An 18,232-nucleotide genomic window follows, 5' to 3' on the forward strand; every position below is an offset into this window, starting at 1 on the left:
CTGGAGTCACCTGGGTGGATGGTCCTGGGTTGTGCACCTGCTAATCTCCTCCTTATGGGTGCCCAAGATCTCCTGGCTGACTCCTTGAGGAGAAGGGGAAGCTGAAATGAGATTGAGCTGCCCTGCACCCCTCTTGTGTTGACACATTGAGGGAAGGGGTGGCATAGTGGTATTGTCATTGGACTGGTAATCCAGGGACTCGGGGTAATGCTCTGGGGACCCAAGTTCATATCCCACCTTGGCAGATGGTGGAATTTGAACTCAATAAATCTGGAATTAATGATGACCATGAAACTATTATCAATTGTTGTAAAAACCCATCTGGTTCACTAATGTCCTTTAAGGAAGGAAATCTGCCGTCCTTACCTGGTCTGACCTACATGTGACTCCAGACCAACAGCAATATGGTTGACTCTTAAATGGCCTTTGAACATGGGCAATTAGGGATGGGAAATAAATGCTGACCTAGCCAGTGATGCCGACACCCGTGAATGAATAATAAAAAGGACCAAGGTCTCCATGGCAGCCAGCACTCTGCCAATGTTGACTTTGGTGCATTGGTATGCTGCTGCTATCGCCTCAGACTGAAAGCGGGCAAACTCCTCCATTGTGCCTTACAATCTGAGGAGTTCCCAAGCTTGCCTTTGCAGCTCCAGCAACTGAGGTATGATCAAGTCCAGAGGCTCATCATATGACTTGGCCTCAGCAGATTCCTGGTCTCCAGTAGTCCTCCAGGTGCTGGAAACCTGGAAAGTCCCTGCTGCCGCCTGCTATGGATCAGACAGCGCAATGTGCTCACCAGATTGTAATCCCGAGGCTAGTCTAAAGCTAGGTCCCACCGAAGTGTGTGCCACTGCACAGATGAGGGTGTGGGTGAGCACTGTGATGGGCCTTCAATGAGGGTTTCAGTGATTCCTCTTCTGAGATGTCTTCAGGGCTTGAGTCGAGAACTTGGCTTGTGGACTCCCTTGGCTGTTTCCCAGATGTGCCTGCAAAATCAAGGAGAGATAATTAGTGCATAGCAGTGGTCTGTGAAAAAATACACATCACTCACAGGATGGTTGTCTAATGGAAGTTTTATTGCTGGATCCTCATTTGGTTGAGCACCACTGACCTCACCGTCAGCACAGGAATGATACAGATCTGCGACAGCCAGCTAGCTGGATGACTGTATTTTCAAAGTCCATGAGGACCTTGATTTCAGGCATTCCTCCACCAGTCTGCGACTTCTCCCCCTTGTTGTGTACCAGCTTACTCTGCATGAATGCGGATGGTGAGCATGTAAACAGGACTCCTGCCAAGCCAGATGATAAGTATGCCTGGCATGTGTGGGTGGTGAGTGGTACCATGGATGGGATGAGGACAATGCAGGTGTGTGTGAGAGTGAATGGTGATGTCCCTTGAACTGGCAGTGAGTGTGACCCCTGTAGATGTGTGATGGGTTTGTAAGTGTGTGAGTTGAGAGTGATGAGAAGAGTGACTTACGCTGGCGGAATGGAGGAAATCATTCATCCTTTTTTGACGCTGGGTGGCTGCCCTCTTTTGCAGGCCGTTGGCGCTGACCACTACTGCCACCACCTCCCATGCTGGATTTGTCACTTTGTTTTTCTGGCCTTCACCCAGAGTGGGATAGAGGACATCATTGCGGGCCTCCACTGCATCTAATAGGCACTTTGGCAGCCATACTTTGCAACAGCTTCCTATCCCTTGAAGAGTGCTAGCTCTTTGCAGGGGTGACCATTAAATATGGTGCCCAGTTTAATGAAGGCCTGATGTGATGGTGGTATGCGCAAATGAGAGTCCAGCAGCCCGGCATGTTTCACGGGAATGCATGATTAATGAGGGGGGATTGGGATGACAGTGCATGAAAAGCCATCATTGTGGCCAGTGGGTAAAGCATCCTTCTTCCTGCCTGCTACTGCACTTAGCGCAAATCTGGGCTGATTCTGCCCAGAGGTAAAGGCTCTATATCTGAATGTGCACATTCATAACAAAATGGACAAATTGTTAGCACAGATAGAAATAAATGTGTATGACCAGATAGAACATATGAACATAAGAAATAGGAGCAGAAGTAGGCCGTTAGGCCCCTTGAGCCTGCTCCACCATTCAATAAGATCATAGCTGATCTGACTGGGGCCTCAACTCCACATTCCACCTATCCCCGATAATCTTTGACTCCCTTGTTAGTCAAGAACCTATCCACCTCTGCCTTAAAATATCCATTGACCATGCCTCCATTGCTTTCTGGGTAAGAGTTCCAAAGACTAATCACCCTCTGAGAGAAAAAAATTCTCCTCATCTCCATCTTAAATGGGAGACCCCTTATTTTTAAACTGTGTCCCCTAGTTTTAGTCTCTGCCACAAGGGGAACCAACCTCTCTGTCAAGTCCCCTCAGTATCTTATATGCTTTGATAAGATCACCTCTCATTCTTGTAAGCTCCAAGGGGTACAAGTCCAGACTGTCCAACCTTTCCTCATAAGATCACTCCCTTGCCAGGTGTCAGTCAAGTGAACTTCTCTGAACTGTTTCTAACGCAATTATGTCCTTTCTTAAATCAGGAAACAAAAATTGTACCCAGTGTTCCAGATGTGGTCTCACCAACACCCTGTACAACTGTGGCAAAACAACCCTACTTTTATATTCCATTCCCCTTGCAATAAACAACAACATTCCATTTCCCTTTCACAAAACCATGTTGACCTGCCTGATTGCATTGAGATTTTTTAAGTGCCCTGCTATAACCTCCTTCATAATAGGTTCCAGCAATGTTCCTATGACAGAGGCTAAGCTAACTGGCCTGTAGTTTCCTGCTTTCTGTCTCCCACCTTTCTTGAATGGAGAAGTCACATTCACTATTTTGCAATCTGATGGGACCGTTCCAGAATCTAAGGAATTTTGGTAAATTAAAACCAATGTATCTATTATCTCAGCAGCCAATTCTTTTAAGACCATGAGACGAAGTCCATCAGGACCTGGGAACTTGTCATCTTTTAGTTCTAATAATTTTTAAAAATTCATTCACGGGATGCGGGCATCGCTGCCCATCCCTAATTACCCTGGAGAAGGTGGTGGTGAGCTGCCTTCTGGGACTGATGCAGTCCATGTGGTGTAGTCACACCCACAGTACTGTTTGGGGGGAGTTCCAAGGTTTTGACCCAGCGACAGTGAAGGAACAGCGATATAGTTCAAAGTCAGGATGGTGAGTGGCTTGGAGGGAAACTTCCAGGTGGTGGTGTTCCTATCTATTTGCTACCTTTGTCCTTCAAGATGGTAGTGGTCATGGGTTTGGAAGGTGGCATCTAAGGAGCCTTAGTGGGTTCCTGCAGTGCATCTTGCAGATGATACACACTGCTGTCATAGTGTGTCGGTGGTGAAGGGAGTGAATGTTTGTGGATGGGGTGCCAGTCAAATGGGCTGTTTTGTCCTGGGTATTGTCAAGCCTCTTGAGTGTTGTTGGAGCTGCACTCATCCAGGCAAGTGGGGAGTATTCCATCACACTCTTGACTTGTGCCTTGTAGATGGTAGACAGGCTTTTGTGAGTCAGGGGGTGAGTTCCTCGTCGCCGGATTCCGAGCCTCTGAATGGCTCTTGTAGCCACAGTATTTATGTGGCTGGTCCAGTTCAGTTGCTGGCCAATGGTAATCCCCAGGATATTGATGGTGGGGGATTCAGCAATGGTAATGCTGTTCAATGTCAAGGGGCGAGAATTAGATTCTCTTTTGTTGGGGATAGTCATTGCCTGACACCTGTGTGGCGCGAATGTTACTTGCCACTTGTCAGCCCAAGCCTGGATATTGTCCAGGGCTTGCTGCATTTGGACATAGTCTGCCTCAGTATCTGAGGAGTCACGAACGGTGCTGAACATTGTGCAATCATCAGCGAACATCCCCACTTCTGACCTCATGATGGAAGGAAAGTCATTGACGAAGCAGCTGAAGATGGTTGGGCCGAGGACTCTACCCTGAGGAACTCCTGCAGTGATATCCTGGAACTGCAATGATTGACCTCCAACAACCACAACCATCTTCCTTTGTGCTAGGTATGACTCCAATCGGTGGAGAGTTTCCCCCGATTCTCTTTGACTCCAGTTTTTCCAGGACTCACTGATGCCACACTCAGTCAAATGCTGCCTTGATGTTAAGGGCAGTCACTCTCACCTCACCTCTGGAGTTCAGCTCGCTTGTCCATGTTTGAACCAAGGCTACAATGAGGTCAGGAGCTGAGTCACCTTGGCAGAACCCAAACTGAGCGTCAGTGAGCAGGTTATTGCTAAGCAAATGCCACTTCAAAGCACTGTTGATGACCCCCTCCATCATTTTATTGATGATCAAGAGTATACTGATGAAGTGGTAATTGGCCGGATTGGATTTGTCCTGCTTTTTATGTACAGGACATGCCTGGACATTTTTCCACATTCCTGGGTAAATGCCAGTGTTGTAGCTGTACTGGAACAGCCTGCCTAAGGGTGTGGCAAGTTCTGGAGCACAAGTCTTCAGTACTATTGGCAGAATATTGTCCTGGCCCACAGCTTTTGCAGTATCTAGTGTCTTCAGCCATTTCTTGATATCACATGGAGTGAATTGAATTGGCTGAAGACTGGCATCTGTGATGTTGGGGACCTCCGGAGGAGTACCCTTCCTCAGTGCCCTTTCCCTGGTCATTGCAATTCTTTTAAGTTCCTCCCTCCCTTTCACCTCCTGATTCAGACTTATTTCTGGGATGTTATTTGTGTCTTCTACAGTGAAGACAGACACAAAATATCTGTTCAGTTAATCCACTATTTTCTTATTTTCCATTATTAATTCCCCAGACTCGCACTCTAGTGGAACAACACTCACTTTACTTGTTCTTCCTTTTTAAATACCTTTGGAGACTCTTAATATCTGTTTTTATAATTCTACCTAGCTTTCCCTCCTACTCTAATTTCTCCCTCTTTAATTAATCTTAGTCGTTCCTTACTGTTTTTTATATTCTGTCCAATCATCTGACCTGCCACTAATCCTTGCTGATTAATATACTTTTTCTTTCAATTTGGTACTATCTTTCACTTCTTTAGTTAGCCACGGATGGTACATCCTTCTGTTCGTCTTTCATTCTCGCTGGAATTTACGTTTCCTGAGTATTCTGAAATATCTCCTTAAATATCTACCACTGCATCTCTACTGATCTATCACTTTACTAATTTCCCAGTTCATATTAGCCAGCTCTGTCTTCATACCCTCATAATTGCCTTTATTTAAGTTTAAAACACTAATCTTAGATCCCCTCCTCTTTCCCTAAAACTGAATGTGAAATTCAATCATATTCTGATCACTGCTACCTAGGGGCGCCTTCACCATGAGGTCATTAATCCCGTCTCATTGCAAATTACCAGCTCTAGTATAGCCTGCTCTCTGGGTGGCTCTGGAACATGCTGATCTAAGAAACTGTCTAGAAAACACTCTATGAACTCATCATCCAGGCTACCTTTTCCAACTTGATTTGCCCAATCTATATATAGATTAAAATCACCCATGATTATCACTGTGCCTCTCTCACAAACCCACATTATTTCTTCCTGTACATTCCGTCCTACAGTGTGGTTACAGGGGGCCTATAAATCACTCCCACAAGTTACTTCTTACCTGTACTATTTCTCATCTCTACCAAAACTGATTCTACATTTTGATTTCCAGAGCTAAAATCATCTCTCTCTCTATTGTACCAATGCCTTTGTTGATTAAGAGAGCTACCCCTCTACCTTTCCCTAGCTTCCTGCCCTTCCTAAATGTCATGTACCCCAGAATATTCAGATCCCAGTCTTTGTCATACTGCAGCCATGTCTTTGTAATGGCTATCAAATCATACATATTTATTTCTATTTGTGCTGTCAATTCATCTGTTTTGTTAGGAATGCTATGTGCATTCAGATATAAAGCCTTTAGTTCTGTCTTTTTACTATTTTTGTAACCTCTAGCCTTATCTGATGGTTTGCACTCTCTGCCCCTTCCTGCCACACTCTGATCATCACTTCCCTTATCCGTACCTTGCTCTTTTGCCTGGACCTCGCTATGTAATTTATCACATCTTCCCAAATGTATTTAAAAAGGAAGAGCAAGTAAAGTGAGTGTTGTTTGACTAGAGAGCGAGGGAATTAATAATGGAAAATAGGGAAATGGTGGATTAACTGAAGAGATATTTTGTGTCTGTCTTCACTGTAGAGGATACAAATAACATCCCATAAATAATGCCTCCGCTATTTAGTTTAAATCTTCTCTACTGCCGTAGTTATATGACTCACCAGAACACGCATCTCATCACAATTCAGGTCAAGACCATCACAACGGTACAGCTCCCACTTTCCCCAATACTGGTGCCATTGACACATGAATCAAAACCCGTTTCTCCCACAACAATCTTTGAGCCACAGATTTAACTCCCTAATCTGATTTAGCCTACATAACTTTGCTCGTAGCTCAGGTATTAATCCAGAGATTATTATCTTTGATAGTCTGCTTTTTAATTTAGATCCTAGCCTCTCATGCTCCCGCAGCAAAACCGCTTTCCTAGTTCCACCTACGTCGTTGATACCTACATGGACCACGGCCACTAGATGCTCCCCATCTCACTGCAAGTTGTTACAGAGAAATAGTTGCAAGGTGACCAAGGCTGGGGCTTTAATATTGAAGGGCATTTGATGTTTCAGAAAGAAAATAAACTAGGAAAGATAGTGGGGTAGCTCTGTTATTTAAGGATGACATTAGTACAGAAGTGAGAGATGAACTTAGCTTGAAAGAACAAGATGTAGAATCAGTTTGGGTAGAGATAAGCAATAGGAAGAATAAAAGGTGACTTGAGGGAGTAGTTTATAGCCCCCCTAAAAGTAGTTACACTGTAGGGCAGAAAATACAGGAAGAAATAAATGGGGCTTGTAAGAAAGATACTGCAATAAACACGAGTGACTTTAATCTACATGTAGATTGGCAAATGTAGCCTGGAAAGTGAATTCATAGAGTACATTTGGGGCAAAGTCTTAGAGTAGCACATTCTAGCGCCAAACAGGAAGCAGGCTATTCTAGACCTGGTAATGAGCAATGAGACTGGATTAATCAATAACCTCATGGTAAAGGAGCCTCGAGGCGAAAGTAATCATTGCATTATAGAATTTCACATTCAGCTTGAGGGTAAGAAGTGCATGTCTAAGACTTGTGTTTTAAACCTAAATAAAGATAATTATAAGGGCATGAAGGCAGAATTCTCTAAAGTGAACTGGAAAACTAGGTTAACAGGTAAGACAGTGGTGATGCAATGGCAGACTTTTAAGGAGATTTATAATAACTCTCCACAAAGATTTACCCCAGTGAGAAAGAAAGACTCTTTAGAAGGATGTATAATTCATGGCTAAAAAAGTATGTTAAGGATAGTATCAAATTTCTACAATATAAAATATAAGTATAGTAAATATAAGTATAAGTATAAATATAAGTATTATAAATATAATATAAGTATAAAATATAGTAATATAAAAGAGTTTCTACAAGCATTTAAAAAGGAAAAGAGTAACTAAAACGAGTATTGGTCCTCTAGAGAGTGAGCCTGGGGAATTAATAATGGAAAACAAGGAAATGGTGGAAGCGTTGAACAGGCATTTTGTGCCTGTCTTCACTGTAGAAGACTTAGAAAACTTCCCAAAGATGCTTGAAAATCAAAAAGTGAAAGGGAAGGATGATCTTAAAACAATCACTCAGGGAGAAGGTACTGGGAAAATTATTGGACCTAAGGGCTGACAAGTCACCAGGACCTGATGGTCTGCAACCTAGGATCTTAAAATAAGTGGCTGCAGAGATGGTAGAATCATTGGGCGGGAGGCCACTCTCCAAATTTTCCAGTCTGGCCTGCGATGATGACCATTGCTGGCGAGACTGGAGAATCTCGGATATTCTTTATAATCTTCCAAAATTCCTTAGATCCTGGAAGGGTCTCAGTGGATTGGAAAATAGCAAATGTTTCACCTTTACTCAGGAAAGTTGGGAGACAGAAAGTAGGAAACTATAGGTCAGTTAGCATAACATCTGCTAGTGGGAAAATGATAGAATCCATTATTAAGGAGGTTATAACAGGATACTTAGAAAATCATAATGGGATCAGGCAAACTCAACATGTTTGTGTGAAAGGGAACTTGTGTTTAACTAATTTATTAGAGTTCTTTAAGGAAATAATAAACAATGAGGATAAAGGGGAACCTGTAGGTGTGGTGTACTTGGATTTCCAAAAGACATTTGATAAGGTGCCACATCAAAGTTCACTATACAAAATAAGAGATCATGGTGTAGGGAGTAACATTAGCATGGATAAAGAATTAGTTAGCTTACAAGAAGCAGAAAATAGGGATAAATGGGTTTTTTGGGTTGGCAAGCTATAACTAGTGGAGTGCCACAGTGCTGAGGCCTCAACTGCTTAGAATTTATATCAATGGCTTATATGAAGGGACCAAATAAATGGCAGCTAAATTTGCCAATGACACCAAGGTAGATGGGGAAGTAAGTTGCCAAAGAGGAGGTAAAGGGTGGGATTTTCCAAACCTGCCTGTTGCCTGGATCACCCGATCCCACCGAAAGTCAAGGGACTTTTGGCTGGGCTGCCATATCCCACTTGGCAGGCCCCATCACGGCAGAGCTGGAAAATCCCACCCAAAGAATTCTACAAAGGGATATAGATAGGTTAAGTGAGTGGGCAAAAAATTGGTGGATCGAGTGGGAAAATGTGAACTTGTCCACGTTGGCAGGAAGAATAGTAATTCAAAATAAATGGCACTGATGATTGGGATAAAGGGATGATTCAACCCTAAACAAAGAAGATCAGTGTAATTACAAACAAAGGTTATACATTGGTTGAAAGTAAATAAAATGGAAGATGAGGATAAAGTAAATGTTTCACTATGATGGGGCCAAATGTGGTTTTTAAACAGCGTTGTCCATGAGACACCAATATTATGGGCTATTCTGAAATCAATGAGATTCTGGATTCATGCTATGGCATGACTAACAAAATTGCACTAAAAGTTGCATTCTGTGAAAGGAAGCAAGTGAGACTGCTGCAGATTATCTTTTCAAATCAAAGAAATTCTCTTGTCACTGTAGTATGGTGTGAACTTAGAAATCGACCTTAGAGACATGTTTTCTAGGTGGCCTAAAGAACAATAAAATCCAGGCCAACTTTTGAGCAAAGGCATTAAGCTGACATGAAAGGAAGCCTGCGATGAGGTCACAGCCATGGAAATGGGAGAAAAAGATAGTTGCAAATTCCAAAAGAGTTCTTTTCCTGAGCTGGCAGGGGAGGTCCACTGAATTTCAGTGAGATGCAGTCAACAAATTTCACAGTCTCAGAGTCAGAATGTTAGATGTTACAATGGTAGCCACCAATCATTTAAATGCCCCCATTTCCAGTCATAGTACTATGCCTGTGGGAAAGTCAGTCTTATCCAGATGGCATGCAGGAGTATGGGAAATGCTTCAAGTCATGATAAAGCTCCAGGTTCCAGCCATGCATCAGGTCGAGGTCACGTTAGATCTAAAGCTAGTTCAGGAGTTTGGAAATCCTCGAATACATATATGATAGATGGGGAAACAGAAGTTAATGCTATCGAGCAGGAAGATCAAGAGTTTTACTCAGTCGGAGAGCAAGAAAAACATTACATAGAAGATAAGACTAATAAAGCTGAAGATAAAATTGCAGGACCCACAGTTGAGTGTTATAAAAACTATACTTGCCTTGTTAAGCTTGGAGATTGTGAACTTCAATGCCTGATGGGCTTTGGAACTTCTGCACATGCGCAGACCGCAGGGAGCGGGCTGCACATGCGCAGATTGGCACTTTTATGTTCTTTGGGGCCCAGTGCGCTTGTGCCTAGAATAACAGCACGAAAGCCTGGGTCAGGTGACTGGGTGCAGCGTGCCATAGCCAGCAAGTGTCCCAGGCAGGAGACGAGGGAGAGGGGACAGGGAGAGGTCCCAAAAGGAAGCCCCTGGTAAGGGACAAAGACAGTGGACAGAAACAGGTCCTAGTTAAGTTAAGAAAAAAAGAAAGGAGCAGAGAAACAGGCTCCAAATAAAGAAAGGGCTGCGGGAAGCAGACTTTAAGTGAAGTGGGCTTCAGAGAAGCCCTGGTAATCAAAGAGGGCTCAGAAGAAGGCCTGAAGATCCAAGAAGACAGCCGAAGTTTGGTGACTCTGTGCCACGGGCAATTGGGGCAAAGGTATCTCTTTGGAGCAGTAGTGTTCTGCTTGGCTTGAGTTGATGCTTGAGTGAATACTCAGAAATGCAGGGGAACAGAATCTCAGAGGACAAAATTGAAACCCAGTGAGGTGGGCTGCTGTTGAAGCCATCCGAGTTGGATCAACTTTAGAAGAGAATTCCAAGGCGAGATCTTCAAAGGTGAAGATTGGAATCCCTCATGAGAGAGATGAAGTTTCAGTAAGATTGTTTGATTCACAGTGTTATTGAGGTCTGGATGGGTTGTTGAGAAATCCGTGGAATCTATTTTGGTTGTAACTGTCATTTATTGTGCAGTGCAGTGTGTTTGATCACAGTTTGCTTGTTAATTCACATGTACCTCATATTAACCCTGCTTGTTAGAGTTTAAGATAGATAATGTAAATTGTTTTATCTTTCTGACCTTGTATAGTAAAGTTTATATTTGTTTGTTCAAAACCCATGGAATCTGGTGGCTTTATTCACTGGGCAGGTGTCTTAAATCTCAAACTTTGTCTTCTTTAAACAAAAAGCTATTGATCTCGAACCAGATTGTATTAACAACTTAGGGGTCTGGCCTAACAAGGGGTGAAAGTCAGAGATTCACTATTTACTCATCATTGATACAGATGCAGCTGTATCTGTTATCTTGGAAGGAAAAATCAAGGATTCCCGAAATTACCTTCCCTTATGCAAACTGGGCTGAATCTAACTAGTTATTCCATTAATAGTATTCCCGTGTCAGGTGAAGTTAGTGTTGAGTGGAATATGATAGTGCACCCTATTACTTGCCATTAGGAGGAGGGAACAAAGTCTCCGTGATGGGAAGAAATTGGCTTATGAAAATATGGCTAAACTGGCCTGAGTTATTTACAGTAGGGATCAGTAAGAGTATGTCTGACATTGAGAAAGTGTTAAGAAAGGAGCAAAGAGGACCAAATGATAAAATTAGTCATCACAAGGCCCAAATCAAGAAAAAGGACAATGCACAGCTCACATTTTGCAAGGCTAGACCAATGCCTTTGGCGCAGTTAAAAGCAAAGAGACGGCAAGATTAGAAAGAATATGGTTAAGCACAAGCGAACCATGGGAACAAGTACATTAATGTTTTGATCTTTTTGAAGTGGTGCTTTGTTTTGGTCAATAGCAATAGCAAGTGGATAAATGTTGAGTCTGTGCCCAGTACTACATGTGACAAAACTACTGAGGTTTTGAGAAGTTGATTTGCAATTTATGGGTTGGCAGACGTGTTGGTGTCAGATAATAGTCCATGTCAGAAGGGTTTGAAATATTTCTGAGTAAGAATGGAATCAAACTTACTCTAATAACACCATATCACCCAGCATCAAATGGTGCTACTGATAGAATACTTCTTTGCAGAAGTATTTGCTTGGTGACAAACTAGGCAGTAATCTCCATGTTTCACTTAGTCATAGCCTAGACAATTTTCTCATCTCTTACAGAATAGTCTACACAGTCTACAATACAAATGATTGTTTAAGCACCATCCTAGGACAAGGTTTTGGTTGCTTAAACCTGACATCAGTAGCAAATTAAGAGACAAGCAAGACAAATGAAAATGAGTCATGCTATATGTTGCATGAAACTTGAGGATTCAGTGCTGGTCATAAGGTCATGGTGAAAAACTACTGAGCTGATAAGGGTAAGTGTGTGATTGGAGTTATATTAAGGACATGGTGCATTCAAATGTCTAGTGAAGTTTGGAGAGAGATTCTGTTAATGTCATGTAGATCATTTGCTTGAAAGAAGAAATCTGACAAGGGGAGAGCATAAGAAACCTCCTATAGTCCAAAATACCTCTTCAGCCCTAAGTGAAAGTCAGAAAGAAAGTGAAAGTCAAAAAGAAACTGAAAGTTTACCAGTAAAGTAAAATGAGTCACGCCTTCACTTGTTGGTTGGCATTGTGACATTGATTTATTAATCCTAATCAGAGTCAAAGTTCAGGTTTGACACAGTCAGAGATGTTGAGAAAGCAGAGTGGAACTGATGGAACTGGAAGAAGATACCTAGACAAAAAGAGAAAGAAGCCAGATAGGTTAATTGAAAGTGTGTAGAAAGGCAGAAGAAATATGTTATTTTTTTCACTGTTTCTTGTCAATTGATGATATTTTTGTTAAACACATATTTGTGTTAAGGAAATACAATTTTCTGACATGTAAATTAGTCTGACATTATCAGTCACATATGTTTCAGTTGTGATTAGAGTAAAAACAAATATGCAACCTAGCTTGTTAAATTTCAGTATTTTTCATATTGCTCTAGTCATATTGTATCAGGGAAATTATGTACATGTACCATTTTACATTTTAAAATATAAATATTTTTTCAAATGGGGAATGTAGTATATTGCAAGATCTGAGCATTTTGTTATATTGCCCTCCCTGCTGCCCTCCCTATTGGGAAAATTGTTCAATAATGGCTGCCAGCTGTGAGTCCATATGTTAATCTTATCTCAGTGCAACACACAACATTGGAAATGCACAATAATTGTCTGTGGGGAGGCATGGAAAAAACAGACAAGGTATTGATCATTCCCCAGTGACATGGTGAAGCATGGTCAGTAGTTCCCTTAGTACCCTATGACTTGGAAATGCTGAAGCCAGAATCCCAAAAAGATATCATTCAGTAGTGGAAAAACATAGGGAAGCGTTCTCTGCTCACGAACATGATTGTGGAAGGGTAACTGGGATGGAGGTTAGGATAGGCAGAGATCCCATGTCCGAACACAATTGGAATATAATTTTCCTAAAGAAACAGGAAGATATTTAGTAACTTCACTTGACAAGCCTCTGGCCACATATGTGAATTCATTCATTTAACCAGTAAAAAAGCTGGACAGCTCCTGGTGAATGATTATTGAGGAATGGGTATTAAATTAAAACATCCCAGCCTGTCCTCTTACTGTGACTGCAATGGTAAATTTAAATGCAACATTCCCAGATCTGTGACAGTATTCACTACCTTGGATATCTCAAACAGGTTTTGGTTGGTTCTCTTGTTTTCAGACGATCAGTATAAGTTTCCCTTTACCTTTAAGGGGCAACAATATACATTAACCTATCTTCCACAAGGATTCCACAGCAGCCCCATGATTTTCCATCAGAGTATGGCAGAATGCCTGGCTAAGTGTAATCAGAGACTATTAATACAGCCCTTGCAAATTACTGGCCCATCTCCAACCTCTCTTCCTGTGTGCCAGTTTGTCCTGCATGAATAGAGATGGAGAGAGTATGCCTGCCAGGCCAGATGATAAGTATACCTGCCATGTGTGGGTGGTGAATGGTCCCATGGATGGGATGAGGACAATGACGGTGAGTGTGAGAAAGTGAATTGTGATGTTCCTTGAACTGGCAGTGAGTGAGATCCCTCTGGATGTGTGATGGGTTTGTGATTGTGTGAGTTAAGAGAAAAGTGACTTACCCTGGCGGAATGGAAGAGATCATTCACCCTCTTACGACACTGGGTGGCTATCTTCTTTTGAACGGCGTTTGCACTGACCACTGCTGGCACTGCCTCCCAAGCCTGGTTGGTCATGCCGCTGCCCATCCTGTGGCCAGAGCTGGGATAGAGGACATCCTGGCGGGCCTCCACGACATCCAAGAGGCACTCCAGTAACGTGTCACTAAACCTGGGGGCTGCAGTCTCCTTGCCTTTCGTGGACAGCTTCCCTGCAGCAGTCGCAGTCTGGAAGCACTGAGATGTGTGCATGCGGCTGGACTTTAAATGTGGTGCCAATAGTGATGAAGCGACGGGGTGATGGCACTGCAGCTGAATGAGAGCCTGCCCGCCATGGAAATGGCGAGTTTCCTGGGAATGCATAAACAATGTGGAAGGTTTGGGACGATGCTACGTGAAAACCCGCCATCGTGGCCAACAGGTAAAACATCATTTTACCCGCCTGCTCCCACACACAGTGCAAATCTGGGATGATTCCGCCCCACATTTCGAATATTGTGCGCAATTTTGGTCTTCTTATTTAAGGATGTAAATGCATTGGAGGCGGTTCAGAGGAGGTTTACTAGATTGATACCTGGAATGAGCAGATTGTCTTATGAGGAAAGGTTAGTCAGACTGGGCTTGTTTCCATTGAAGTTTAGAAGAGTGAGGGGTGACTTCATTAAAGTATATAAAATCCTTAACGGTATTGCCATGGGGGACATAGAAAGGATGTTTCCTCGTGTGGGTGAGTCCAGAACTAGGTGGCACTGTTTTAAAATTAGGGGTCGCCCTTTTAGGACAGATATGAGGAGAAACTTCTTCTCTCAGAGTGTTGTGTGACTTTGGAACTCTGCCTCTGAAGCCGGTGGAGGCAGGTCATTGAATATTTTTAAGGCAGAGGTAGATAGTTTCTTGTTAGGCAAGGGAATCAAAGGTTATTGGGGGTAGATGGGAATGTGGAATTCAAAACACAAACAGATCAGCCATGATTTTATTGGTGGAGCAGGCTCAAGGGGCCGAATGGCCTACTTCTGCTCCTATTTCGTTTGGTCATATGTTAATTCCTCATTTGAGCAATAAACACTCTCTCCACCTTTTGTCAAAGGAAACAGAATTTGTGGCAATGGGAAGCAAATGGCTGTTTTGTTATGGGCCATAAAATCTGAGCTCCACCATTCTTGTGCCTACACTGACCCATGATCCCCAGTCTTGGGCAAACACCCAACCTCGCCCCCAGTGTCGGGCCGACAACCAAATCCCTCCCCCTCCCCCAAGTCTGGGCATATAACCCAAACCCTCCCACTCCTCCCTCCTCCCTCTCAGGCCTACTCGCTACTGAACTACGGACCACACCCCAATCACCACCGAACCAGCAACACCCCCCACCACCCCTACTATGGAGTTGGGGGCAGAGTCAGAGTCTGATTCTTTCCCCCCACCGACGGAGTTGGACTCCTCCCTCCCTTGATGAAGTCAGATTCTTTCCTCACTCTGCCCCCTGAGTTCCCCAATCCCAACAGTTACCTGTTTCTGCCACTGTTGCTGGTCCCACGTTGGTTCCTCGACCATTGAAAAGCTGCACCCGGCAATGCACTGTCACTTCCTCTTCTGACTGCTTACCTGCGGCATGGTGGGTGGGGAGGAGGAAAATCACTCTGGGAGGGGGTGAGGAGGAAGAAAATTGCTCCGGAGTGTTGGGGTGGAAGTAAATCGCTCTGGGGTGGGTGTGAGGGGAGAAAACTGCTGCAGTACCTGTGGAATGGCTGGGTGCTGGCGGGGGCAGGTGCTGCAATCTGTGGGGTGGGGGTTGGTGGGAGGAGGGAGTTGGTACATCTGGTTGGCCGGGTTGTGCAGCCCAGAGAAATTACAAAATCCCCGGAGGCAAAATGCAATCATAATGAATAATAATGGAATTTAAAAAATCAAATTCCATGATTGAGATCGTGAAATAATCTGTTTGTTGTTTTTGTGATATGGAATATTACAGATATACTAGTTCACATAAATACCAATTTTATTCTCAAGGCTGTATTAAAATATGTATACATTGCAACACATGTGAACCTCCATTAAAAATGTCGCTTTTGTAATTCTTGCAATGTCCTGCACCAAAAAAATTATAAAATGGGACAATGAACATGCACCTCAAATGGATTTTCATTAAGAGAGCAGCTAATGCATCCAATCACAAGAAGAGAGAGTATAAAATAAAGTTTAGGTGGTGCAAGAGTGGGGAGGGTGGAGATTGGGGATGAAAGCTGGCTGCTAATGCTAAGATACACAATGGATCATGAATGCCTTGGTGTATATGTTAAATAACCCCCTGAAATTGTGTTCTGAAAATTTGCCCAAATTTTTCTTTAAATCCTTGCACTCCCACTATAATAATCAGTATAATGATTTGTGCACTGATCCTATGTTAAGCAATCTACAGGCTGCATGCATAAAATGCATCAGCTGGGACTTAGAAAAATCCGCTGAAACATCAATTTTGGCATGATCACCAAAACTTAGTTTTTCCTCACGAACAAGATCCTTGATCGCTTCGATGTCAGTTGAATGTCTTCTATGCACTTAATGATGTTAGATGCTTGTAAATTATGTTGTTCGAACTTTGTGTGATTTCATTTCATGTCAGTTAATCGCCAATGATGTCATTTGATTGCTATTGGATGTCAAATGATGACTAAAAGATCGCTTCGGAATGCTGCTCACCTCAAATGTTGAATGCAGAGTTATGTCCAAATTTTCCGGGAGGGAAATTTATCCTCTTTGTTGATGGAATTTCTGACAAAGGAAAGAAGAAAATCCTTCCATTTTGGAGCCAATCAAACAGCCTTTAAGTATGTCTAGTGCAATGACCACTTGGTCCCATAAACAAACAGTGAACTATTTTAATTAAAACTTTTGGAAAAAAAATTAATAGCATTCTGCAGATTCTTAAAATCCCAAAAGCTATGTGAATTTTAAAAAATGCTTTGATTTACCATTCCAAGAATCCAGATGTTTGAAGTGCAATTTATTTAATAAAAAAGGCAATACTTCTCACACCTTCTATCACTGTGGTGAGGATATCTCTCCATTAAATTATTTACATAGACTATAAATTAATTGTACTCCCACTGTTTCGCATGAAACTGCATTTATTGCTTCTCTAATCTCTAAATTTCCCTTAATGCTAATTATCTAAATCCAAGGAGGCATTCATTTAAATAGTTATTTGGTAGTACAGGACTTGAGTATTGCTGAAAAAAGAGATTATTTTTGTCAAAGCTTTTCGTCTTGCACTCATCAGTACAATTTTCTAGAAAATGCCAATATCAGGGGAAACATGAAATTTTTATTGTATGAGAAGAGAGTGGTTGGCAAGTGGATTCTGATTGTTACAGGCGTTGTCATGGAGAATACACCATCAAAGACATGTTCCTCATGGAACCCATGGAATGATACCTAACCTCCTACACCTTGCATATTTCCGATATGTGGATGATATGCTTGCTATATTTAAATCCGCAGCTGCATGTAATAATTTCCTTGCATGTCTTAATGGGCTCCATCCTGCGCTCAAATTCACCTTTGAAATTGAGCAGTCAAATTAACTCCCTTTCCTTGACATACTATTTGAGAAATCTGACAGGGGGTTCTTGACCACGATCTCCTTTTCAGCAATACTTGAGACTTTCATTGATAACAAAATATCCTTTTCTTGTAGTCACTGAATCACTGCATTTTACAAATTCACACAATGGAATTGACATTCAAAATAAGGTCATTTTTTTGCAGTAAAATAAATAAGAGATATTAAATACTCCTTTAGTCTTTTTACTGAAACTGGACCAACATCCAAAAGACAAATGGATACTGTCATTTGACAACCACCTCACCATAAAATCATTGAATATCTCAAATTATTTCATACACATTGGCAAACGCAATGAACATATAACTGATAGGCTTCCATTAGTATACCTCCCTACATCAATTCCTGGCTCTGAACTACAGTAGAGTTGTGGAGTATCTAAAAGACACTCAACACAAAGTCGACGAGATAGATTCAGCAGCAGTTCTTTATTTAGTACAAGTGTGCACACATGGGAAATGCTCTTTCAGAATGCTCTAAAAGGCAATTTGAAGTTTCTGTTGGTTATATATGTCATCTTTGGGATAACTCATTAGCTCACAATGTTCTTATCTTGTATGTCTGATTGTTATATCCTTAATTACAAATGAGTTTACAACATAAACGGGGAATGACCTGTTCATCACGCCTATAGTTCCGGAGGGATTTGTAAAACATTCATGAAATGAACTGATCTTTAGCACAGCTGATGTTCACAGTTCATTCCAAACCATAAACTTTGCTTATCTATCGTGATATTTTGTTGCTGTGCCTAGCCATCTGCATATCTTGATCTTGAGGGCAAGCTATCAGTTTATTACAGTATAACTCATAGACTATTCATCAACTTCCTCGCCTGGCCAGAAAGCCATATTCATTCTAGTTTTTTTTTCACTGCAAACACTTTTAAAACTTGTATC

General features: G+C 42.2%; 1 protein-coding gene across 2 annotated transcripts; it reads right to left on the minus strand.

The window, feature by feature from the left end:
* Positions 1 to 838: 838 nt before the first annotated feature.
* LOC144693491 (uncharacterized) lies at positions 839 to 15,277 on the minus strand. Of its 2 annotated transcripts, none has more exons than XM_078563341.1 (3): positions 15,218 to 15,277; positions 13,676 to 14,062; positions 839 to 989 (listed from the first exon to the last, which is right to left on the minus strand). In XM_078563341.1, exons 1-3 carry the CDS (start codon positions 15,260 to 15,262, stop codon positions 906 to 908), a joined length of 516 nt encoding a protein of 171 aa, XP_078419467.1. In that variant the 5' UTR covers positions 15,263 to 15,277; the 3' UTR covers positions 839 to 905. The 2 variants fall into 2 exon arrangements, with proteins under 2 accessions (XP_078419467.1, XP_078419468.1); XM_078563342.1 differs by lacking the exon at positions 839 to 989 and adding an exon at positions 12,152 to 12,261.
* Between the last annotated feature and the right edge of the window lie 2,955 nt (positions 15,278 to 18,232).

The sequence above is a fragment of the Cetorhinus maximus genome, chromosome 18 (genome assembly GCF_964194155.1).
Source record: "Cetorhinus maximus chromosome 18, sCetMax3.hap1.1, whole genome shotgun sequence".
NCBI classification, from domain to species: Eukaryota; Metazoa; Chordata; class Chondrichthyes; order Lamniformes; family Cetorhinidae; genus Cetorhinus; species Cetorhinus maximus.